At 37.8% G+C, this 26,675-nt stretch overlaps 3 protein-coding genes across 3 annotated transcripts; 2 read left to right on the top strand and 1 right to left on the bottom strand.

Annotated features, from left to right (window-relative positions):
- Positions 1–9,114: 9,114 nt before the first annotated feature.
- Positions 9,115–9,931, bottom strand: LOC145703098 (von Willebrand factor-like). Its single transcript, XM_081780411.1, has 4 exons — positions 9,694–9,931; positions 9,483–9,651; positions 9,294–9,419; positions 9,115–9,219 (listed from the first exon to the last, which is right to left on the bottom strand). The coding sequence occupies exons 1-4, from the start codon at positions 9,856–9,858 to the stop codon at positions 9,149–9,151; spliced, it is 531 nt and encodes a 176-aa protein (XP_081636537.1). The 5' UTR covers positions 9,859–9,931; the 3' UTR covers positions 9,115–9,148.
- Positions 9,932–10,717: 786 nt separating this feature from the next.
- On the top strand, positions 10,718–13,085 carry LOC145703087 (uncharacterized). Its single transcript, XM_081780398.1, has 5 exons — positions 10,718–10,972; positions 11,122–11,207; positions 11,326–11,529; positions 11,695–12,554; positions 12,598–13,085. The coding sequence occupies exons 1-5, from the start codon at positions 10,830–10,832 to the stop codon at positions 13,051–13,053; spliced, it is 1,749 nt and encodes a 582-aa protein (XP_081636524.1). The 5' UTR covers positions 10,718–10,829; the 3' UTR covers positions 13,054–13,085.
- Positions 13,086–15,637: 2,552 nt separating this feature from the next.
- LOC145703094 (uncharacterized) lies at positions 15,638–17,493 on the top strand. The gene is made up of 6 exons (XM_081780406.1): positions 15,638–15,849; positions 15,995–16,248; positions 16,457–16,680; positions 16,888–16,976; positions 17,202–17,340; positions 17,389–17,493. Exons 1-6 carry the CDS (start codon positions 15,705–15,707, stop codon positions 17,456–17,458), a joined length of 921 nt encoding a protein of 306 aa, XP_081636532.1. The 5' UTR covers positions 15,638–15,704; the 3' UTR covers positions 17,459–17,493.
- The last annotated feature ends 9,182 nt before the right edge of the window (positions 17,494–26,675 follow it).

Here is a 26,675-nt window from a genome sequence, read left to right as displayed (position 1 = left end):
TATACATTATCTTGGGAGTATATGCGATACCTATTCTGTCTATGCGACCCTGTTACTAGGAACTGCCTTTGACAATAATATCATAAAATTATATTTAAAAAAAATTTAAAGTAATATGACTCATATCATCTGATAATATGACTCATATCATATGATAATATGATATGAGTCATATAATATGATATAATATGACTCATATTATATGGCTGATAAAGAAAAATTGACAGTTTGAAAAGGCCTTGAGAAGCAATCTCTCGATATCTTGCCACCAAAAAAATGGGAAAATTTCTTCCATACCACCTTCCTATCATCCTCCTCGTTGGCGTGATGGTCTTCAGCAGTGTCGTGGCTCTTCCCGCCTTGATTTTCCATAATGTTATCGACATGTCGGTCGTGTTTCCAGATTTTTTCCACGAACAGAAGCTGCTGTGCCTAAACACGATTGTTGGGAAGGCGAAGATGACGCAAATTATTGTCATGTTTATCGTTCAATTCGCGCTGCCGTTCCCAATCATTGTTATTTTCACGATTCTGATGATTCTTCAGGTATTTTTTTCTTCATCAAAATTTCATAATCGAAGGCCTCTTTTACATAAAAACGATTATCCAACGAAATACCCATTGTCTACCAGTTTATTTAGTCTCCTTTCTTCAGATCCGCCGGACACAGAGGGAATTATCCAGTTTTAACCACTCGCGCAAATCTGGAAAGCAGACGCTCGGCGTGGTCGAGCGACGAGTAGCGATGTGTATATTTTTCTTTGTGCTGACCTGGACGCCATATTCCATGACCAATTTCGTCGAAGCATTTGTTACTTGGGTCCTCAATTGACAATTGGCGAATATCATGAATTGAAAGCATATTGAGATCAATGAGGACCCACGAGCAGATCCAGACTACAAGGCGCAAGATCCGATTATCCTCAGTTTCTGGCAAATTGCGCTCTTTTTACGCTTCGCCCATTATATTATCAATCCGATATTGCTCTTGGCTGGCAACTCTTTCAAAGCCAAGAAGAAAAGCGACAGGAAATTTGCAGCAGTAAAGTGCAGGTAAAGTTAACAACTCAATTATTTTGCTCGAAAAAATTGAATCAGGACTCAGCTTTCTAAGCCGGGAGTAATACAGTAACATTCATTAGCGTTTGTAGTAGATTTGCGCTTTCTTTATTCCTTAGATCGGCTGCTCATCCTCTTGTCCGCCAAACTCAGCATATTATCGTCTTAAACAATACGAAAGTAGAGAGCTATGCTGGCCCATTACAGGTAGATCATCAGCATACAGTAATTTTATCTATACATTCTCTTCTCAGACAAAATGCCAAGCGAATCAACTGACCTGATAATGGCAAAGACATAAACGAAAAAAACGAAAAGAAAAAAGGGGATGATCTCCAGCCTTTCTGTCAGCCGTTGATGACCTCAGTTCAATGTATAAAAATGTTGATAAAGCTTTTGCTTTTGTATAAAAAGGCTGTTTATTAGAAATAAAAGGTGAAATAATTTGATTTTTGATTTCAACTCATTGTTGATTCCGGACTGGAAGTTTCGGCTTTGGATTGATCTGTCGTGAGTTTTCGCTGCTTTGCCCTAGAAAATGAAGGAAATATGAAGAAGACCAATAACAAACCTTGCATTTTGGAACCAAACTTGAAGAACTCGTTTTGTAAGACCAGTTTCGATAGCTTTAAAAAGGTTTATAAAAACCATAATTTTTCTATTTGCCGTATTATTTATTAATTTTATCGAAGTTATTGAAAATGATATTTCCAAGATTAAATTTTTAACAAATCGAGCTAATCGACGACCATTCTTAAGAAGAATACAATGAAAGTATATTATCCTTTCTCCTAAGTTTTTCAAATCCGCGGCATCAGGGTTTGGCTTCAGCTGAAATGCCCTCTTCATCGCGCTTATCTGATAGTTCTTGAAAGAGGTCCTGATTCTCTTCTGCTTGTAGCGCGGGTCAAAAGGGGTTCGAAGACTTTTGTAATCATAAGAGTCCGGAGAATCGTTTGGCCAAGAGTATTGGTTCGAGTGAGCCATGCAGGTTATAAATGAGTCTTTTTTCTTTGATCATGAAAATGGAAAAAGAGGGGTTTCAAAAGGAAATGAACAAGTCCTGAAGTGAGCATGAATTGATCTCCGGCTTTTATCGGCGTGTTGCAAACAACACAACAGAAACAGTTCCAATGAAACTAAAGAAGTTAAAAACATAGAAGAAATAGAAAGTTTTACTTTTGAAAATTTCGCAGTTTGATAGAGCTCCCCTTGTTTAATTAAAAACCCGCAGCGAGTGCACTGATTTCCGCGGCATTTATGGTAGCTCTGGGTACACTGGGTTCTGCAATAGTCTTCTCGGCAGTAGATCTTGTTGTTGACGGAGAAGCAGGTGGTTTCGTTGGCGAGATGGCGGCTGCACATGACGCAGTAGGAGCATTGTTCATGACTGATTTTTGATAAAAGCGGCCATGAAATTCTGGGATAACAATAAATCTATTTTTATCAAATCGAATCATCAAAAACAATAGTAAAATCGGCGATTTTTATCGGAGAACATTTTTATGGTCCTTCCAAAATATGATTTTATTAAAAAAAAAATAAATAAGCTTTTTTGTATCATTCCTGAAGCTATCCCCAATTCTCAAATAATGGGCTTCGAAAATTTCCATATTGCAGATAAAGCACAAAATCATTTTTGCTCTGAGCTTTCTCTCCAACTTCGAAAAAAAATTCAAAAAGCTCGAGAAAGTTCTGATAGAACGGTGCACTGAGCCGGGTACTTGGATCTTTGGGGAACAGCTGGCGGCGCGAAAAATGTCAAAGTTGGCGGATTGATTTTCTTTAACCTTTTGATCCCGTCGCAATTTGCATAATAAAATTGTATTTTTTCCCCAATTAGCGATCCTTCGCGGCAGGTTCAATCCGTTTAATATCGCGTAAAAAAGACACTGTTCTTTCAGATTTTTATTAAAAAAAGTTCTAACAAATAGTAACAGTAGAAAAGATCAAATTTGACCATGGGTGTATTTGTTGAGGAATGATCCAATGTTGCCAAGGCTCATCATTCTTTTTTCGACTGGAGGATCGCTCAGATATTTCGGGGAGAATATTCTGCTCGGAATTCGAAGATTGATATTTAGTTTTCAAAAAATAAGGGTTTCATCACGATATTCGTGAAAGCGGGTTTCAATTTAAAGGAAATAAATTTCTATGGATATCCTCTTTTCAAAAATTTTAAAATTTCAAAGTTATATCCCATTTTAACGGATTTCGCAGCCTTTAGGGCCTACCTCCTTGAAATTCGGTAAGGTTGACACGTAACCCTAACCCTAACCATTACCCATCAACTTGTACAACCCTAACCCTAGTGAAAAAAATGATCTCTGAAAAAAGTTTCTTTTCTGAATTCCATTCCTTAGTTGGGTTTCATCGCCAAAAACTGGGCTTCCTTGGATCGTTGCAAAATAAAACAAGCTCAAAAATCTCATGTGGAAAGTATCGTTCGAAGAAATACTGATTGACAAGATGATCCTTGGTTCCTTTTTATATCCGCGAATTGCGTGAATTTTTCATCGGCTAATTGCATTTGAAAATTTAACACAATGTCAATAGGTCAATCATTGCCGCTGAAAAAACGCGTGCCACGTGATTTTCTGTTATCGTAGCTCTCAGACGACGAGTTATTAGCGGTGAATCACTGAATAAATTTAGCTGTCTTTTCGTCAAATGCAAGTTTTTTATGTCTGATACCAGTACAGTGGGTATGGTCAATTCCACCTACGTCAATTCCACAGATTTTGAAAAAAATTAAGAAAATTTTGAAAATCGAGGAAAATTTAGTAAGAAATTTCCGGATCTTTGTTGTTTATGAGGACTCTTATTTTTTTGGTGAATAAGCAACATTAATACCGCTCTAAAAATCAGACCATTGGAGCCACGTCTCTTGTATTCAGTCAGGGGACTAAATTCGCAGTGCGAATTCGCTTTATTGCGAAGCGATGCGAAGCGAAGCGAATTCGCTTTCGCTTCGCTTCGCACTGGAGAGCAGAATTCGCTTCGCTTTCGCTTCGCAAAAATTCCCAAATTTTCGCATAAATTTTCGCACAGCAAGCGGCTTTGTTATTCGGAAGATTCTTGGCAAATCCAAGGATTGACCGTGTAGCAGACTGGTTAACACGTTGTAACCAGCCTTTTTTATTGTAAGTATGCTAGAATAATTTTTGAATGATCACAATGACGCGCTTTTTTAAGGCTGTGGAGGTTTTCTAGCCCACTTGCGCCTTATAAACCCTAGAACACCATACCTTTTTGGAATCAGTAGGAAATTTTAAGAACTTTCATCAATTTATGCCTTTTTTCATAATTTTGCCGGTTCGATTGACTACGTTTGGGACCGTTTCTCCTGACATATTGATTAAAGGATGACTCAAAATCTTCCGAGCATCCATTTGATAGGTCACACTTTACCCAAACTCCTAAATTTCGTCAAAATTGCTCGTTTTGCCCGACTGCCCCATGCCCGAATGGTCAGTCCTGCTATCGAGTTTATTACTACCTTGGAATTATCAACAGTTAGACCAATATTAGATTATATTGAATAGCTGAAAAAAGTCATTAACAGATTTTTGTAATTTTCTTCCCCAAAAATAGGACTTTGAAATCATCTTCGCTTTTGAGTGGCTGATTGCTGAAGATTCTTGCCAAAGAGTACGTTTCAATTCAAGCGAAAAAATTTTCGCTTTTTTTCGCAATTTTAATGATATTTCGCTTCGCTTTCGCTTCGCAAAAAAATTGAAAAAATCGTTCGCTTTCGCTTCGCTTTCGCACTAGGATTTCGGCTGATTTTTAGACCCCTGATTCAGTCAGATAAGGGGCTTACCGACCCGAAGGGGAGGCCAGCCCCGTCTCTTTTATTCAGTCAGATTAGACGATCTAGCTCCAGATTCAGGCTTCTCTTCGGGTCGGCTTGGCCCCTTATCTGACTGATTCAAGAGATGGGTATTCAGAATCAGGACTCGGCGACATAAGAAGAAACTCTTTAGTCAATACAACAAAACAAAAATAAAAAGGAAACTGTTCATGGGATTTTCGATCATCTCTGGTCGATCCATCAATTAAATTTTCAAGAAAAATCCTCTGTGAGCATCTTTATTTTAAATAAATAGTGGTTTGCTTCTAGTGGTTGCATGTCAGCACTTCCAGAAAGCATTCTACTCGTCTCGGACCGCGCGCCTACACGGATAAGAAAATAGCTCAACCTCTTTCTGTTCACTACACAACTCACTCTGACACATATAAAATATCGAGAAATATACACACTTTATTTTTCTTTACTACTGGCCTAGTCCAGGAGTCCAAGCATAAAATTTGCAAAAATTATGCATAAAATTTGCAGAACAAATGCAATCGCTTTAGAGATATCATAGAGAATGATGACTTTTCAAGGCTGGTAAACCAGAGTTTTTCAAAATTTTGCTCTTCCTGAATTACAAGGAAAATATGGTGAACTTTGAAAGGCACTTTATCATGGAGTAGACTTCTTTTAACTTTATTGATTTTATTTGCGTGCGCTGGCATTTATCATTTGCAAAGTAAATCACAGGAATGGGTCAAAGAAACAAGTATCACTCAGCTCAGCTCAGCTCAGCTCATGATTTCAACACAATTTTTCTATTAAAAAATAGCTCAGTTAAGCTCACCCAGCTCAGCTCAGCTCTAATTAGGGTCTGCTCAGCTCAACTTCCTAAAAAAGGTCTGCTCAGCTCAGCTCAGTGACCTCTGAAAAAGGGCAGCTCGACTCAGCTGAGCTTAGTGAGCTCCGAAAAAGGCCAGCTCAGCTAAGAGAATTTTTCAGGCAGATTAGCTCAGCTCAGCGAAAATAAAGCAAAATTTGCAACTCTGTTACTGACCGAAAAAAGCTTGATAAAATGAATTTTACACAAAAGAAGATAGAGAAAGAGGAAAAATTATCCGTTGAAGAAAGATTTAAATTGAGAAAATTACGAGCGGAAAAAGTATGCGAAGCGAATCAGTGGACAAGACTCGACCAATACTTGGTAGAGGAAGGAGTGCGAAGACGGCCAAATATTCTCTTCGTAGACAAGTACAAAATGCTCTATTGTGTGATCCCAAAAGTCGGCTGCACAAACTGGAAGAAAGTTCTTCTTTATTTAAACGGTGATTTAGACGAAGAAAAGATAAAAGCGGCGGAGAGTGGGGAGCGTTTAAAAATAAAATAAAAATATTAAACAAAATTAATTTCACAAATTAAACGCAATCAACAGAAAATGGTTCCTTATACCCGGTTCTTACGCTAACGATGTAGAAAACCTGAAAAGCATGAACTTCTGGAGTCTCAACAAAACAGAACGACTAAGAAGGCTAGACTCGTACACCAAATTTATGGTCACGAGAGATCCATTTGAAAGACTTTTATCTGCATTTAGGAAAGTGGCTTCATTTTATTACAAATATTCAGACCATAATTTTGACTTTGCTGGTATTTTCTGATTTTTTTTAATTTGACGAATCGATTTTTAAGGGTGTCAGGGGCCTTCCGGTTCCCTTAAAACCCGGCAAAGCATCCGCCTTATTTCTACTCTTACACCCTTAAAAATCGGATCGAAAAGTAGGTCAAGAAAAAAACTACAGAAAACTACAGTTGCCCACAATTTTTGGTCCATAAATTATGGCCATATTATTCGTTTACGTATTGATGCCATATAAGGAACAAAATCGAAACATTTCGCGAAAATGATTTCTTCGGAGACGTTTCAAATAAAATTCATCGGATATACAACCGTACATCAGAACAATCGAGTTCAACTCCTGCCACTTTCGAAGAATTTTTGCGGCATGTTATCGACAAGGACCCGACCTTTCCGCCGATTCCGAAAAACGAGCATTGGGAGAATTACTGGTCAATATGCTACCCTTGCGACATTGATTACGACTATATTTTGAAACTTGAGACGATTGAAGAAGATTCCGCATGGCTTTTCAAAAGTCTGGGCCTTGAAACTATCTCCTATCCGACTGGAAACTCAAAACCGTCAAATCACGATTTATTGGAACAATACCTCAAAAGGTTCATTTCAAATATTGTTTCATGCTCATTTTTATATTTTTAGCGTTGATAAGCACCTTCCAAAGTCCGTCTATAAACACCTGCAAATGGATTATGAAATATTCGGATATGATATTCCAAGATTCATACGAGATCTTTTCTGAAAACCGAAATAAAACGCAATAGATTATTAAAATTGCAGTGACGAAATTCTATTTAAGAAAAATTTTGAAGCTTAAAAGCCAAAGTATTTAAAAAATTATTATTGTGTTTTTCAGATAATTAGTGATAAAAATTACCATCTTGATACAGATAGAGACGATTTTAAATAAGGATTTCTGAGTGAAATCCTGACCCCTCTTTTTTATTAACTCATTGAAAAAAGCGTAAAAAGTAATCCCAGATTTACCCGGAAAATAGATCAAAAAGTCAATTTAAGTGCCTTTCGACACTAAAAAATCGATAAAAATTCAATGAGACATTCAAAAGTAGGGCATTAATAAGCAGGGAGAAGGAGTTGTTAGCATAATGTAAGTCACAAGCCAAGTTCCCGAAAAAACATTCTCATCTGCCCATCAAGTTGTTATCTTTTATTTACACTAAGTAGCTCTCAAGAAAAACTCGTTCTTGAACATAAGTTAGATAACTGAAGAAGAAGAAATGTCAAGTGAAAAATAATGTGAGCCCCGTTTGGCAATTAAAGTTGTATTTCACGGAACTTCACCGCCAAGCCGCCCCCTCATCATCATTAGACCTGACCCAAAAGGAAAGTCGTTATCGTTAAAAACGAGAAAATGCGGTAAGTTCAAAACAAGTTCAGGGCGTTTTTGTTCGTTTTTTTCGCCATTTTTCATAAACTTGAGTCAATCAAGGTTATCGCTGCTTATTTTTTGTTCGCGTAGACGTCCTGTAGTAATTCCGCTACGGTATCGATAAAAGACTTGCCCGTGTAACGATAAAAACGTAATCCACGGTGCACGTGCCAGTGTTCGGGAAGAAGGCTCAATCTGCTAATTACGAGAAACATCTTTTTGCTTCCGATTCGACTAATTTTTTCATAATTTTTTTTTCTTTGAAAGGAGTTTAATTTTTGACCCTCTTTTCCAGTTGACCGATGCCAAGTGTTGTATCCAGCAGAAAAACCACGAGAAATCAACGACCTTGCATAACTTGAGTCGAGTGCCACAAAGAGAAAAAAAACGTCAAGAACCGAGTGTCCCGAGTCATAACACATCTTGAACTTTGAGCACTTGAGGACTTTTGAGCTAGCTGGACGTATATCCACTTGTTTCTTTGATGAAATGAACTTAGCTTTGGCGAAACATTGACCGCGATCCGACTTGAGTTGATGCTTCAAAATTATGGTTAGATGATCAAGTTTTCTAGAAATTTTTGTCAAGTTCATAAAACCAAGAAACTGTTTCGACAATTTTCTTATCTTTTTTTCTTGAAATTAAATGAGTGATACCCTTATGTCTTTGATAAAGAGGTCCTTAGCGCGGGGAGGATTAAGGAACCGACAAAAATCCCGACAAACTTTGCGTGAAAATTTTCGACCAATCAAAAGCCTTGATTGGGCTAACCGGCCAATCAGCAGCCGAGAAGCCGCCCACGCAAAATTTATCGAGAATTTTTATCGATTCTTGACACCACCCCCTAAGAATCACTCCAACACTAAATAAGGGTGTTACCTCATTAGTTCTGACTTTTGTCGAATTTTATTGAACGATATCACTGTTATTCTAGAGCAACAACTGACTCAGGATGAAAAAAGCTCTCTAATGTTGGCCCTTTCCTCAATTAGCGTTTATCAGTTTACCCTATCTCCTCCTCGGTGCCGGTGAATTTGTTGTTGCGCGCTGACACGGGGCGTCTCTCGGGTAAAAAAGGAATCGCCATGCCAAGAAGCACGAGTGCCACTTCTAACGCACGCGGGTCAAACACGAATTCACTTCCGAAAAATCTACTTTTTTTCCATTTCCACTTTCTAAATATTCAAATCGTCAATAAATTATCTAATGCGCTCCAACTCACCAGTTCCCGAATTTCAAAAAATTTATAAGTTTATTGATTCATAAATTATCTTACAAAGAAAAACATAATCAGAAGTGGAAGAAGTGATAGTTCTGTATCAAAGCTTTTATTTCTTTCTTTATCGTGGTTCTTTAAAAATGCTAAAGAAAAACACACTTTAGCTTTAGAAGTTCCAAATTAGAACCCTCGCCTGTTGTTGTTTCTACTGTAGGAGTATTCGCGCTTCGGGGCGGGTCGGTACACTCATCTGAAGAAACACAAGTCTGAGTAGCGTTATTCCAAAGCTTGTCTTCTTCGCAAACACAGATCTCCGGACTTTAATCGGGTAAATCTTGCATAACAAGTTGAAAAATTGACCAAATGAAAATGGACCCGTTTCAGATTGTTCCATCGGGAAAGCGAGCGCACATGGCGGAATTTTTATTTGCACAGTCTGACGTCGTACAACAGTTTTGCTGGAGCACCTGACCGGGTGGACAGGAATCGAGACAGATTGACTCGGGGATGCAGAAGCCGTCGCGGGTGTTGAGTATGTAGCCATCGTCACACTATTGTCTCATAACACTTTTCGAAAAGTAAAAGGGACTTACAAAACACCCGGAAACACAGACAGCAGCACAGAGATCCACATTCTCTTGCTTGCAAATTCTTGGGCAGGCAGTTCCGCAGTCTCTATAGCTCGCGTTCGGTTGACAAGTTTGTTCAGCAAAAACATTTTCGAGCGATAAAAATAGAAAAAACTTCATCTCTTTCATTTTTTCTCTGAATTTTACTTTTACTTTCGTTACGTTACGAGCGCTTTTGTTCAGATTCAGGGGCGAAGAGAAGCTGATTTGTGCGGGCGATTCAAAGTAAGATAGGATGATTCACCAAACTAAACTTCCCAATTTGTTAAATAATTTGTGAAGAAGCTGAATTTCTATAACGAGATCGATTTTTGGACGCTTTGTCTCCTTATCCAAAGAAATTGAAAGTAATCTGATCTTGATAATGATATTGAGTCATATCATTAAGCTTTTTTGATACAATTTTAATTAATCATTTGAGAAAAACATACAGTAAATATGTTAACCAGAATGTTCATGGACGAATTGATCTCGTATCTGAAGCCTGGTATTTCAGTGATCTGAGAAAATCATGTTTATTGAATCATAAGTTATGTTGGCCATCATCAACATACATGGACTCGTAAATAACTCCATCCTATCAAAAAAAACCAAGCCCTAGTTACGATCAATCATTTCGGCCTTATCGATTTTATCAAAACTGATGTTTCCATAACATGAGGTACGAAATTCGACCTCCAAAATCGAGGTCAATTTGGAATTCGAATTCTTCATTTTTGTTTTATCGTTCTGATGTGACTTTTTATCGCTTGGTGAATATAAACAAAGCACTCAGACTGAGTAGCTACTGTAGCTATTGAACAAGAAGCTTTTATCTCGTCTGGAATCGCTTTGGACTGCAAGCAAATCGACAAGGGCGCTGTCATGAGCGCAAACAGCCGTTTTTTCAGTACTATCAAACTACTGTAAGTTCAGACGCGACAGGCTTCTGAAACTTTTTCAAGATCGAACTCACCTTGACAAATGCAAACAACACGCTCACATCTGAATAACAAGAGCCGATAAGGCAAAAAATAAATCGCTTTGAATAGATACCATCCTACCAGAAGAACGAACGGAAGTTGAAAATTCTTGTCCGCTAGTCCCATTTTTGGAAGAAGATGGAAGAAGAAGTAGAAATAAGACGTGCAAGAGAGAGATTCAAAAGAAGAAAAATGAACATTGCTTTTGCGGTCACAGTACCGATTCTGCTTGGCTCAGCGATTACGGCACCGATTCTTTATGGAAAATACGCGTCACAAAGGTTGATAGTCTAAAAATTATAGAACTTTAATTAAGGGTGAGGTTAAGGTTTGGCCTGTCTTTTAGGGTTAGGGTTTCATTTTGGATTAGGGTTGACCCTCTCTTATTTCTAGGTTAAAAGAGAGGTTGAGATGATAGCATGTCATTCAGGGGAAATGCAGGATTCACGAAGCCGCACCCTACAACTTTAATTTCAACCTCGTTGGGTTCACAGACAACCACTTCACTTTTAAAAGGTTTGCTTGTTTTCAATATATTATTCATGTTTCTTCATTTTCAAAGAAAAGTTTTTGAGTGCATTATGCAATGTTCTGGACAATCCTTTCAAAAATTGAATCATTGAACTTGTTTTAGAGTTCACTCCCCGGCCGACGGCTCCGTCGGGAATCTATCCAACTACGGAACTTGACGACAGTTCCACTCCATCGATAACGACAGAGGCGAGTTTTCATTATTCCACCGAGGGACCCAAAAACACATCACCTTCGGAAATGACCATGTCATCTTCCACGACGCTTATCCCAACGACATCGTCCTCAGAAGAACTGGATACAACTGGTAGGAATATCAGATTAGAAATTATGCGGGATCAATGCTGTCTGAAAACTCTTAATTTTGGCACAAATTGGCAATAGTTAACAAAAAAAGGAAAATTTTTTAGACAGCTTCTGTCACATTATTCTTGTCACAAGGAAATTTTTTCAACAAATTTATTTTTCTCAGAGTCGGCAACAACGCTTTTTCCAGCAACTGAGGCACCCTCTTCTGAGGAAACCACAACAAATCTCATATCCTTATCTTCTCGTGCAACTACAAGTCCAATCACGTTATCGACATCCCATGAGAAAACGAGTCCAATTGCTGAGACAGCAAGTACATCTTTTCTGACAGAATCATATTCAATATCAACAGAAAACATGACAGTAACAACAGCAAACACATCTTCTGCCCCTGTTACTAAGAGTCCTCAAGTCGCGACTTCAACAAACACTCTTATCTCATCAAAAACTGAAAGTACTCTCGAGCAAGTAAATACAACTGAAGAAACATCAATTAGCACGTTAACTGCACTTTTAACAATAACAGTACGTCCAACGTCAACGTCTTTTATACCAGTGACAACTGATCTGAAAACAACTCAATCGACTACCTATTTCACTCATCCATTAACCACAGAAGCAAGTCAGCTAACGACTTCGACTACTACTCCTACTTTAACCACAAAACCCACTACAACTGCGATCCCTCCTTCTTCCACAACTGCGATCCCGTCGACGACATCTACATTTGCAGCAACATCTTCATCTAAAACGACAATGTCCAAAATTGCGACTACGACTCCACCTGCAATTATTAATACTTCAGCTGCTTCGACCACAACAACATTAACTAAGACTACAACTACAACTACAACAAGGACAACAACAACAACTACAGCTTTAACAACAACTACAACCACGACAACAACGACAGAGCAACAGCCTTCTGAAACATGTAATTGTCCGCCTGGATCGTTTTGTTTTAATACTGGAGATGGATTCTATTGCTTTAAACAAGTCACACTCGTAAATGTTAGATACCAGGTTTGATTGTTTTCTTTGAAAATAAAAAATGAAAATTTGATAGACTTATATTAATTGTGGAAATATTCCTGGAGAAACCTCTCTTGTCCAGCATGGCCAAAAAGGTGGTAACGGCGTCGAACTCGAGTTGAGAAGAGAACCTCATTATCTACGGCTAACACCAAGATTCGATTCCAACGGGAATTTCGATGATGGTTATTTAATAAATACCCATGCGTATAACAACACTGGTGCCGCAGCTTATCATAATGGCAATAAAGATGCCGTCTTTCACAAAGACATGGATGAAAGTGCAAAAAATACAAACGAGAAATGGAGATTTGAAAAAAATTGCGATAACAGTGACAAAGAACTCTGTCTTACATGGAGAATATTGGCTCTTGACGATAAAGCAGATAAATACATGTATGCAAAGAGCGCAAGTGATCCACATCTTTATCTGGAGAAATTCGATAACAGGGATGAGAAAGCCTTTCTTTGGACGATTGAATTTTCATAAAAACAGTAGATATTCTGTGCAACATCAATATACGTTTTATGACAAAAAAATAGATAAGATCACTTATGGAAATTTTAATTTCTTCCTTCATAGGAAGCAATTCCAGCAAAAAGAGGAACACGTTGTTTTACCGAACTGGCTGATCCAGATTAAACGTAATCATGCAAAAATCTGGAACCAGCAAAGCACAATGTCTGCCGTTATCAGCGATAACGTTCCTCAAGATCGTAAATTTGTATTGGGTTGTGCTTATCTGGTCAATTTTTTCGTCATTCTCTTCGAATCTCCCTGCATGCCTGATAAACTGTCGTGCTCCTTCTCAAAATTGAACACTATCAAGTCTATCGTGTCTTTAGAACAAAGTTGATACTAGAACGAGAGGCTTACCTTGATCGTGGCTTGATTGATAGCAAAATTGCATCATGCAGGTCGGTGAATTGCAAATCCGGACAATGATAAATACCGTCGTCCAGGTCAAAGTACTTTGAAATTAGAGAGCGGGACAAATTTTTAATGAATTGAATTCTTACGTAACCGGCCTGAATTCGAATGTACTGAGATGTCTCTCGTAAATTTTTCATTCTCCAAATCCATTTAAACCCACGGCACTGTCAATTTCAAGTTCCCAGAGCACGTAATTATACAAAACGCAAAAATGAGTTAAGCCAATTCTAACGGTGGGTACTTAACTGAAAACTCATCATTATTTTATTTCTCACTAGAATTCTTCAACCGAAAAATCGGCTGCTCTCTTCCAAACCTAACCCTAACCCCCACAAGAACTCTTTTTCTAAGTTTTTGTTTGACCTTGATCAACATAAAAATTTTAACCCATTCAAGCGCATCCGTTCCATGCATACCATTCTCAAGTGCAGAGAAAAGGACGCGATGCATAAGGCGATAAGGCGCTATCCGGCGCGTAAGAAATTTCTCAAGCAGTGCAAAATTTAGTTTAGAAGTATTCGAGTGCCTTGTTTTTGCATGTTTAGTCAATAGCTCTTGTGTGGAGCGGCGGGAGATAACCGAAGTTACTTATGTAAAACGAGTTTTGAACTTTTTTGAGGGGGAGATTTTTGAGGGTCAAAAGGGGGTGTTTTTTCTCTTGTTGGCTTTTCATATAAATAATCGTAAAAAGGGGGTTCCGAAAAATGATAATGACAGTTGAATAACTGACGCAGAGGTTGTATAATTTATGTTATCTTACTCAGGTGAGCTCACTTAAAAAGTGGCCAAGAAAAAACGTCATTTTCATTTTACCCAATTCCTTATCAAAGCCATTCTTTCTTCGATTTCACGAACAAAATATGCCTATAATTAGCAACCGCGTTTTATCAGCGTTTTTTTACGCGTGCGAACATTCTGTTTATTTTACCGAATATTTTCGGGAATGAAAAAATCCGCAAAAATTTCACGATTTGACCACGTTTTGATTCGTCGTGGAAAACGAACTTTTAATGTGTTAAAAAATGGTTCTAAAAATCCAAGTTTTTTAATGCAATAAAAACGAAAAGGTTCGAGTTGAACCTCAAAATAATAAGCTATTTGGCGCAAAACAGAAATGATAAGATCCTTATTTCGGATAATTCTGTTCAAAAATGTAATATTCTAAATTCGTTTTTATGCTGTGGCGTAAATATTGCTATTCGTCTGAGATACATCACGTGATCTTTGATTCGCCGACTTTTGGATTTGATCTGAGCGGTATTTAGAGCGCAAGTTTATGAAAACATGTTTAATTTATGTTCTGGACGTAAACTTGATGTCATCAAAAAGAAGGCGGTAACAAGTGGACAAAAAAAACTTTCAATGGAGACCCTTCCGCGAATTCCGGGGGTGCTTAAAGGGGGTTTTAAACTGGGGGTTCGGTGATTTTCTAGTCTAAAATTTTAGACACAAAATCGTTTCGGCCAAATACTGTCATTTTTGATCCCCGAATAATGACCCGAGTCTTGGCTCGGAAACCTGTGTAGAATACCATAGCGTAGAACGTTCTCAAAATTCGGCCACCCTCATTTTAGGTTAGTGTTAGGGGGGTCCAAGGGGGCGAAGCCCCGTAGGTTAGGCCTTAGGGTTAGGAACTGCGTACTTTCACCCATTGGGGGTCCCGGGGGGCCAAGCCCCCGGGTTAGGAGTAGGGTTAGGAAAAATAAAAAAAAAAACAAATTATACTTGGCCGAATTTTGAGGTTATACTACCTACCATAGTAAGGGTCAGACAGCTTAGCGGCTTTTCTAAGATGTTGTGTTTTTTATCTTATATTTTTCAGACCTTTTCTCAGGTGTTTTACGCACATTGCCGAACCCAGACCTTAGTTCAAAATGCCTTCACTTGATCAAACCCTGACAAGAATTTTAATTTCCTTTTTGAAAAAAAAATATACATATTATTATTCAATTCAAAAGTCCTTAGTTCATGAATTCGTTCTTGAGTGAATCTTTTTCATCAAAAATCGGTCTCAATCGAGCAGCGTAACCTCTTGTACCTCGCTTGTCAAAGTATCGGTGCGCTGCGCCACCACCACCATTTCTTTCCTCGCGCCGCGCATAAATACGCGCCGCATTGCGTATTCCCGACCATACAGAATTTTCCAACGAGAATATCTCTTGGGAATTCAATCAACTAAATAAGAGAAAGAAAAAAGTTTTTGAAAGATGAGACTTTTACCATTTTTTCTCGCGCTTGTGTCAGCTGGAACTGTTGACGTAACAAAATTTGTGACAAAGACGAACACATGGACTTGCAGAGCTTGTTTCAATGTCAGACTGCAGTTTGGCTTTAGTCAGGCTGGAATCAAAAGTAAGTCAAAAAATTCTTAAAATTTTCCAAAAGAAAAATTTTCCTTATTTTTCAGAAAAAAATCTTATTTTTTTTAGATATTTTTCAATTTTTTTTATATTTTTGGATTTTTTTTTGATTCAATATTCTTAATTTCTCATTTCAGGCTGGAACTCAAAAACCGCTTGGATCGAAATCGGCCTCTCGAACGAAGTCGGTTTCATCAAAACTGAAGGAATTGTCAAAAAAGTCGATGGCAACATGAAAACCTACAAGTTCACCTTCATTCCCCACTTCAATCCTGGCGACAAGCGAATCGATTTCAACACTGAATTCCGAGAATTGATGGCCGCTTTTGGCCAGAATTTGGGAACAAAGGTTGAACATGTTTATGTTCATGGAGTTGCTACTAACAACAAGGTAAATGTAATGAAAATCCATCAAGATCAAATAATCTTGGTGCAACAACCTGCACAAAAAACCTGAGTCAGGGCCTGACTTTGCCGATATTTTTTCATTGATTAAAATCTATCAGGCCCTGACTCAGGTTTTCGAAACAGGTTTTCGAGCCAAACTACACAGGTTGCTGAGCCAAGTCACTTATTCTTACCTTAACAAAAACTTTCAGACACCACCACCAACTGGAGGCCCAACCACGACAACCACCACCACCACAACTCCCCCTCCCCTCTCTTTCTGCGGCATGGACATCACTGAAGCCCACCCAACCGAAGAAAAGGGCTCCTGGGCCTGCGATTCCGACAAGGATGAGAAGCGACAAGTCCGCTGCAAATTCCAGTGCTTCGATGGATTCAAGCCTTTTGCCATTTCAACTTGTCTTCGACGTGAACGGTGAGCATTCTTTTGCTTGATACCAGCTAGGATTAACAAGCTCGCTTTCCGTAACCCGTTTATCTCGAGCTCAAGGCTTCTTATTCACCAAAAAATTTACTGTTATCTCGAAATTCTCGAGTGGCAAGAAGCTTCTAACGATTTTTTAAGTCAAGAGCATGCCTTCAAAATTCACCAAGGGATAATTTTTAACGATTGCATTTTTAGTGGAAATGAGTGGTCCAAAGTCAGACGTGGCAAGCTCGACTGTACTACTTGTGCTCAAAACACGTTGGAGGAGATGTACACCATCAAAGGTTTGAATACAAAACTGACATCTGATGACATTTGATGCTATTCGATGACATTTGATGACATTTGATGTTATTTGAGGACATTTGATGACACTTGATGTTATTCGATGACATTTGATATTATTTGAGGACATTTGATGACATTTGATGTTATTTGATGACATTTGATGACATTTGATGACATTTGATGACATTTGATGAAATTTCAAAATCACAGTTTTGATTCAGGCGGATCCTTCAAGTGCAACTTGGAATACGACGCCGGAACTGCCATCCTCCGACGCGGCGGTGACGGTGGTCGAGTTCGAAGCTGCTCCCCAAAATGCAACAAACCCAACCCAGACATTGATGGAAAGATCGTCTTTCGGTAACTTCAATCTAACTACTTTTCAATTGCTTTCATCGTTTCTTCTAGATGCCGAAACAACAAAGGATGGCGCTTGTCCCAAGGCTCCGTCGACGGAAACGTCATTAACTGTAAATAAACAGTCTGTAAATAAATTTTTCTATTGCCAAAATATTCAAAAGGTCTTGTTTTGTCAATTTCGTTTTTACAATTAGGAGATACGTGATCGATATGAGAAACGAGCCGAAGAAGTTCTAAAGCAAGCATTTCAAAAATCTACTACTACTCGTGTACTTAGTGGTACTACACTTGTTGTACCAAGGCTGATGTAATGATAGTAAAGTGTCGGGTTGATCAGAGATATGAAATGATTGCGATGTTAATAAAGGGCTAATCTTGATGTTGCTTGTTCTTTATATTAATATTTACTGATTAGAGTGTACTTATATTTATGTTGGTTTAACCCCTTGGCGGGAAGTGTCTATTTTTTCGCCTAAACATCCAATAAATATAAATTAAAAGAAATATGGGCCATATTATATGGCGCTTTTGAACCCGTTAATTTAATGACCTTTGACCCCATATTACTTTCTCTTTATAAAACCCTAATTTTCTACTTTGTTATTTACTCAAAGCATTATTTTTTCATTATGTACTTGTGTAGTTGCCCCAGTCGCAAGTTTTCTACTCAAAAAACGAGCGAAAAGTGCTAAGACAAGGCCTGAAAAGGCGACAGACAGGCGTTGTCTAGTTTCGATTGCGCTGGCCGGCTGCGCGACGTGACCAATGGGGATACCGCACCGTCGAATGGAAAAACAACGTCTGTCTGGTAGCCACGGAGTAGCCAACGGGCCATAAGCACTGCCCCCTTCTCTCTCGAGAGAAAATTGCCCATCCGCCGTCGCGCGCCCGCCCCACAAAGCCTTTTTTACCCATCCTTTTCGAGAGCTCCTGTTTATCAATATCGATTTCGAATTCAATGATGGACAACTTACCCGCTTCTTCTACCACCATTTCCATAGAAAGAGAAATGCCCAGAGACAGTGAAAACAACGAAGAAGCCAACGTGTCGTCGATCGAAATTGAAGTTCTAGAAGAAGAAGAAGACGAAGTTCCAATGAGCGAGACGGTCCAAAAGCCAGAAATTCTGAAGGAAAGGGTCGCATTAGCTCGTAATTCTTCGATTATTATGGTGAACTTGACCCTGAAAAGGTTCACTCTTCGATGATTTTCCAACTGCGACCTGGAGAAAAGCCACAGCTACCTATAAATGCTCATGTTTCTAGCGAATCGAGGGTAGAAGAGGAAGAGATAATTACGAGAGAACAGATCACGTGCAAAATTGAACGAGTATCAGGTAATTACAGGGGACTTTTGTTAAAATGATGAGCTTTTGATCCAAATAAGAAGGCACCGAGACGGCTTTATAATGGGATTTGACTTCTAGACTTGGCTTCTGTCGAGCCGACAACAAACAAATTAGCGCCAATTACTAGAGAATTCTTATTTAAAATCTCTACTCGAAAATCAAGGAGAATCAAGAAAAAGAAAAACGATCAAATTGAAAACTTATTGTTATTTTTAGACGACGAAAATAACGACCCGATCGCAAGACTAAAAGCCCAAGCTGCCGAAAATGTCAAGAACAATAAAACTATCAGCCCTGTTGAAATCAAAAGCATCAGTGAGTTGACGAGATTGACGGACAAGCTCTTCAAATTCGCGCTGGATCAGAAGAACGAGGATGGCTACAATTCTATCAAGTGTCTAGGAAAGGTTTTTGATTACAGGTTTTATTTTGTTTGAATATTCCGTTTATAAGATATAGAGACCATAAGTATGGTAGATAAATAATCTTTTTTCAATTTCTTCTAGGATAGAGATTTGTCAAAAAATACAAAGTTGGTAAGTCGAATAGTACAACCGAATCACGACAAATATAATATTATTATAGTTTTCGCGATAACCTTTTATAAAATTTATCGCTGATCAATTAGGAAATCTGATTCGCCTTAAATTTGACCATTTTTTGATCATAACAGTCGGATTTTATATCTGTTCTTAAATATTAGTGTTAATCCCTATATCTGAAATTTCTAAAAAATAACCATAAATAAGATATTGTTGGTAAAGTTTATATATTTTTTTCTATTTTTAGAATTTGAGGTGACAAAATTACCAACTTTAAGACTCTCAGGCTTGTCGCAACTTATTATTTTTCAACATAAAAAACTCAAGGAAGTCCGCCGATTGAGACGATCCCGATGCGAAAATCCTCTAGAAAAGCTCATCGTTGCCCTACGGTAATATTTCCAGACATCAATCAGACTCAATCAATCCCTCTTTCTCTCTCTTTAGGACGCAATCTGCTGACTCTGAATGTATCACAATACCCAAGTCTCAAGACGGCCGGATCCAAGTCGCGAAGAAGAAGTGCTACCCGCATGTCCTTTATGTTCAGCTGTTCCGTTACTCGGACGTGACTCATTCTACCCCGCTGCTGAGCCTGTGCAAATACGGAAGAGGCTCGTCGGATAAAGTTTGTGTCAATCCATTTCATTATGAAAAAGCCCACACTTCAAATATTGACACCAGGTACAGAAATAAAAACTGATCCTTCACAACAGTTTTCTCAGCCGACTGACCCCAACCCAAGTCCGATGCTTCTCGCAAATTTCGATCATCAAAATGGAACCAAAAGACGAACCAATTATGAACCAGCCCCTTACCATATCTCCAATCACCCCTGCGCAAGAAAGAATTAACCGTCGAATCCGTCGAATTCCTCAAGAACAATTTGTCCAGCTGACAAAACCTTCGCTGGACGCGCACATTTGGCATCGTCCGACAATTTGGGCCGACATTCAGCTCTTCGAAGGAGAAACAAAGGTCGGGACGGAAGTCTCCGCTGTCATGTCAGAACCACGAGTGTCTGTGCTTCCGCCAAAGTCGCCCTATCGCCGAGGGCTCCATCGAAATCCACTGAAATCGTACGACTTTTTCCGGCTGAATCAGAGCATTCAGGACAATTTGAGCGAAGGGATCCAATTCCATTGGACGGAAAGCGGAAATTTATCTGTAAAAATCTGACGAATCTTCGGATTCGTATTGATTCCAGCTCGACGAAGATGCAACGACAAATGGACTTGTACGATCCGACGTTGCTGGATCCGAATAAAGAAAAGGAAATTTTCAATTTTGAAATGTTTCAGACTTTACTCATCAAGGTAGCTTTGAATAAATAAAGGTTCGCTGACTGTTTTTAGGCGAGACAATTTGGGAAGAACAAGCTGTTCAGTTTGAGGGAGCACTGCCATGCGCGCATATTTTTCGAGACAGATTCTACAAATAGGGTCATTAATATGCCACATTTGTCCGAATCTCTTTGGATTATGGGAACGGGCTCATCGAATGAAAAGGGTATTTCTTCAAAAAAGAGCATCTTCGTAATAATAGGGGAGTTCCCCTTAGATATGTTGTTCGGGCCCTATATAATGCTATAATTTGATGAACCCAGAAAGTGATCCTTCATTGGCCGCTGTCTCTCCTGGATGTCTATTTAGCTGTTCAACACTACTAAGCCTCGAAACGCTGCTAAAAAGCGTTTATTCGTCCTGAAAACCCTATTGGTGCAAAACATGTACAAAAAAAGTTCAATAATAAACACTTTACATTTATGATCTGAATAAGGAATACTGACTATTCTCGTGAATCGATATTAAAATATTGAGAACGATCAGCGAACAATTTTTTGCGGGATCTCTTCTCATCGTTTGCCCATCTGACTTTATATTTGCTTCATCCAAACAGAAAGTTTTTTCCAGATTTAAAAAACGCATTCTATCTTCATAAAATTATGAGAGAATGAAATTTGGAGAGGTAAAAGACGACCACGATCAAGAAGCAATCTGTTTCTTTTTTGAAAAAGATCACATCAATGCAGAGTTTTTCGATGCAATTGAACGTTTTTCGTGGTTTGAGCCTGAACGAATCATATCAATTCTTGGACCGGACTCCAAAGTCCGAAACGATTCGCGAACAAATTTCGAAAGTTTCACTAGTCATCTTCAAAATCACGCCGTACAACAAAAAAAATGGATACTTTCTTCCGTCGCAATCAAAGCTATTCAAGATAAGCAAACAAATCTTATCCAAATAATTGGAGGAAAATATCTTTCGAAAAAATTAAAAGACCAAAAGAACAAGCTTTATTATTTTTCCCCTTTTTCATCGAATCCTTTTCCAGACAAAAGATATTCGAAGATAATTATAGTTCTGGACAATCACTTCGTTAATAAGGAACAGGGTTTAATATAAATATATTTATATAAAGATTATCGCAAATATTCAAACATGATTCATGAATCATGAAGCATCATAAGGAATAGCAGAATCGAAAATATAACCAAGACGGCCTTGCCCTCACTAAAATTAGCAATGAATTTCGTAACATTATGTTTCTCTTGGCTCAAAGCCCTCTGTTTTTAATGTGAACCTTCATCAGGATGATGCTCAATTCGACTTTCATTCGATTTTACGACCTCGATTTTCGTTTGAATTCGCGATTTTTAATGGTGATAAAGAAACACTGCCGCTCATTCAAGAAATACTTATGCGAAAATTTGGAAGAATCGTTTTGGTTGGAAATTCTGGAGGAATAGTCGACAATTTTGTGACGTTATTGCTTGAAAGGAAAATCGTGTATCAGAAAGGCGTATGGAAATCTATTCAATTAAAATGGACGGACTGGTTGAAAAAACAATCAAAACTCAAAGCATCGGACCCTGACCAGCTGCAGCAAATTCTAAACTTAAGGAGGTGTTGGGCAGTTATGCGCTAGTTCGAATTTCAAAGTTGAATTTTCAGATAGCTAAGGTCACGAGCATAAAAAAACTATCCTCCTGGCCGGTCTGCGTTCAAAGATAATTTCTCTTTGAAATTTTTGAGGAAGATCAACCGCACTGAAAGAACATGCTCAAAGATAGGAAATAATAAATTCCAACTTTCGACATAATTTATCCACAAGAGCTTGTTTCTCAATCTAAAGTAACCGTATAATTTAAATAGCCTAAGCGCTTTTCAACAATGAAAGATTCTCAAAGAACCGCCCCACATCTTCTTTAGGAAATCCGAGGATACAGAGGAAACAATTGTCCTTTACCTTCACAACAATTTTTGTCGAACCACTTTTCATGAATTTCATGAGGAATTCTTTAGAAGTCGTGGTAATGCTTCGCGCAAGAAATCGGATGAGAACGAAAACCTTTTCAATGAATATTTACCACCATTCTATTATGTCACTCAAACAGAAGCTTTAGAAATGTTGGATGAGGTCGTTTTCAAAAAGGATATTTATTATCATCACCTTTCCGGGATAGTGATTCCAATTTTGTTGAACAATACTTATACCAAAAAGAAAATTTATGATGCCATGGAACATGCGCTTACTTTCTGTGCTGGCGCGACTTTTGAGAAAGTTTATGATAGATTATGGTTCTTTGATATCAAGCTACAGGAGTTTATTACGCCGAATAGATTGGCTACGATGTACGAAAATATGTTCTTGAAATTTGGCCCAAAAATGAACGAAATCACGGAAAGAATGACAGACGATCAAATAAAATGGCAGTTTTTGGTCGATTTAAGGCCAAAGAATAAAGAGAGATGGCCCGAAAAGATAGACAATATGGAATGTTTACTGATTTCTCCAAAGTGGAACCCATTCGGTGACACATCGAAGGAGGAATTCATACAAAATTGGGAGGAAAACGTTGTTTCGATACTGGAAAAGCGGTTCAAAAAGCAAAATCGTGAAGAACGATTCTTTTGCTTACTTCTTCTTTCCGGACGTTTAGATGCTGCCAATTTTGTTTGGCAAAAAAGCGAACACAAAATCAGCCTGGCCCTTATTGGAGCGACCATATTAAGAGGAGTCGCTTTGTTAAAACTAAAAGACTCAGCAGTAACTCAACGATATACAAAAATCGCAGCGTACTATGAAGATGCTGCCTCTGAAGCTTTAGAAAAATATGCGAAGAATTATTTGATAAACAGAGATGACATGATAATGTTAATCGAAACCATCGAAAGAAGTGACAAAAATGAGACGAGAATGGGTAACATGACAATGCTGAATCTCGCGTATTCGGGAAAATGCTATAATTTTATGTCGCAAGCATTAGTTCAGAATTTCCTCGACAGACAGGGATGGAAAGATTCTTGAAAAAGGATATTTATTCTGCTGTCGCAGAATAACTTAGATCTTGTAGTTTGAAAAATTTAAAAAATTTTTAAAGAAAATTTTTCCAGCTCAGCAAAAGTGTCTGGTCTGGTGAAAAATTTGAGTTCTTGAATAACAATGAAGCAACCATAAACGATTATGAACCGTCAAGTCAAAATTCGACAAAAATAGGAATCGAGTCGAAAGTTTCCCGTCGAATTGATGAACAAACTTCGGAACACTTGTTAAAAACTGTAGATGAAGAAGCAAATGGGCAGTCTGATGGGCTATTAACAAACTTGAAAAATGACTGTTTCTATCAGTCATCAAATTTGGCAGACTCTCCTAACGAAGCGCCGAACTCTGTTGATCTCTTTGAAAAATTGTCATTATTTGATAAACTCAATATCGAGCTCCGCAAAGCTTATAAGAAAAGACAAGCGCCTTATATGGTCTTTCGGGTAAAAGGTCTTAACAATACAGAATTCATATTTTATTAAGTGCAATTTGTTCTGGCATCTTGTTTATATTATATTGTTTGGAATCTTTCTGACAAGAATGTTTTGTGTCTACCCGACAAGGCTCGAATGGATTCTTTATTTTTGGACGTTTACTTTGATCGTTGAGGAAATAAGACAGATCCGGGACATTCAGGATGGTTCTCAATATCGGAAATCAATATCAAGAAATTTTTGACAGGGTTGAAACTCATCGAATATCTATTATATGATATAATTTATATCTAACTATCTTTTAAGACAGTCGTTTCTTACATTTTTAGTAAAAAATAATCACAAGGAACCCTTTTAAACCTGCTTAAAGGGATATGATCAAAACATGGTGGAGCTCGTATTATAACAAAGTCGATGGACTTTCCCTTTTATTCTTTATTGTTGGAGCATTTTTTAAATTTGTTTATGCGTTTCGAAAGGATCTACGCTTTATAAATCATTAAATATCACTGAAAATTTTTCAATTTAAAAGCGTCAAAAAAGTCTTCAGAAATTAAAGAATGCCCCACAGAGATCTCAGTTAAGGGTCGAAACTGACCAGGGAAAATGCCGAACTTCTTTGTACGCGACAAACTTTCATGAAAATTTTATGAGAATAGAAAACCAATCAGGCGTCTGTATTCGGCCAATCGTCCAATTAATGCCAAGTATTTTTGAAAGTTTATTGCGAACAAAAAATGCTGACCTTAAATTGTTGCCAATGATTTCCCGTCAGTGCCGACCTTAAATCACAGGAGGATTCCGCGCTGCTCAGGTTTTCTTTAGCATATCCTTCATGTTGACTTCATACCGACAACTTGACGTTTTCGCACTTTCCTCAACATATGGCCCAAAAGTCAAGATGATTTCGAGGATGTTTATCCAAATGTTTCAGTTTTTGAGCATAATGGGACTTTTTATTGTTTCTTACGGAGTTGTTCAGCAGAGTTTGCAATATCCTAACGAGCAGCGGGGAATATTTATTTTGAAGGTTTCATCAAAGCTTCTTCAATTTAAACTCACGTTTTTAAGAATATTTTATTTGGGCCTTACTTTGGAATTTACGGAGAACTCTTTCTTGGAGAAAGAACAAATTATCCTTTTGAAGATCAGCCCGAAGATTGTCATAAGCCTCAAGATATTTTTCTAGCGAACTCAACACTTCCCCGATGCCCTACGAAATCGGAAGTATCAACTTTTTTTCATGGACTTTACATGTTGATCGTACAGATTTTACTTATCAATTTATTGATTGCCTTGTTTTCGTCGACATATGAGGAAATAAATCAAAAATCTACTCAAATATGGAAATTTGAGAGATATCGACTTGTCAAGGAGTATTATTTTAAACCAAAGCTGCCACCTCCATTCATCATTTATAGGAACTGAGCTTATTTAACGTAGTATGGAAGTTCTTTTCGGCAAATGCAGCCAAAAAGGAAATCATTTCGAAGGCTAATATCTGATTTACTTTTCGGCACACTGCCGAAAAGTATTACCTTATTTCATTTATTTTTAGAAAAGCCATAGATGAAATAAAAAAAATTCAGTTAAGGCAAATTTTTGTAAAAAATTTATTCTTGCTCAGAAGAAAGAACAGAAAATTCAGAGTCGAATTGGCTTGATTTGACCTAAAAATTTTGACTTAAGGAGGTGTTGGGCGGTTTTCGGGAAATTGACCATTTTCAAACAGCCCTCAGGCTCAGATGGGTAAGAAAATTATTAAAAACTCTTCTTCTACTTATAGATTGGACCTTAAACTAGAGTTGGAAATTTTTTCAGAAAAAATTATTAAGGGATTCTGCCTATAGAGAGCTCAGCTTCAAGTCATGTCCGTGAAAATCACCATTTTGCGTCATTTTTGAACGCGATTTTTTTAATGAAAAAAAAATTTATTTTTTAAAACTTAGATGATCAAAAGAAACTTCCATCGCTGTTCTAGGGTTGATTTGAAAGAATTTACTTTTTCGCAAAAATTGCTTATTTAAAAACTTCAATCAAAAATTGGGTTTCAAATTGTCAAAAAGATGAGATTTAAAATTGCACTTACTCGTAATACAGTTAGATAAGTGAGTCACTGTAATGAATAAAAATACTCAGCGAGTCGTAAGCTTTCTAAAAATATTAAAATAATTGTATTTGTGAGACTTTAAAAAATCTAATTTCACGAATTTTCATAGAAATGTCAATTTTCAATCCCGTTTTTCACCAACTTTTGTTGACATTGAAAAATAAAGCTAGGGACCTTTTTTGATGCTCTTGATGTGGGCTTTCTAAAAATGGAAAGAAAATTTTAAAATTCGAATTTTCGCCAAACCGCCCCATACCTCCTTAAAGAGGTCACAAATTACGAAATAAAGTCCGAATTTGAGCATTTTGGGTAAATTTTGGGGCCACTTTTAAGGGGGTTTCTGTTAGATTTATTGGACGTTCTATAGCTCAAAAGAATCGCCGTCGAAAACTGATGGGGGTTTATAAGGGTTTTGAAAAACTCAAGAAAAAAAAATTTTGACCACTTTTCGACCGGTCGGTTTGAAGGTGTTTCTCTTAGAATTTCTCAAAATCCGTGAAAACCTACCCTAGATTTTTGATGACGATACTTATGAGCACATGAACGCCGAAAAATTCAATCGGAAACAGTGTTT

The sequence above is a fragment of the Oikopleura dioica genome, chromosome PAR (genome assembly GCF_907165135.1).
Source record: "Oikopleura dioica chromosome PAR, OKI2018_I68_1.0, whole genome shotgun sequence".
Taxonomy (NCBI): domain Eukaryota; kingdom Metazoa; phylum Chordata; class Appendicularia; order Copelata; family Oikopleuridae; genus Oikopleura; species Oikopleura dioica.
Note: the sequence above shows the minus strand (reverse complement) of the source record. Positions and strands in the feature narration are given on the sequence as shown.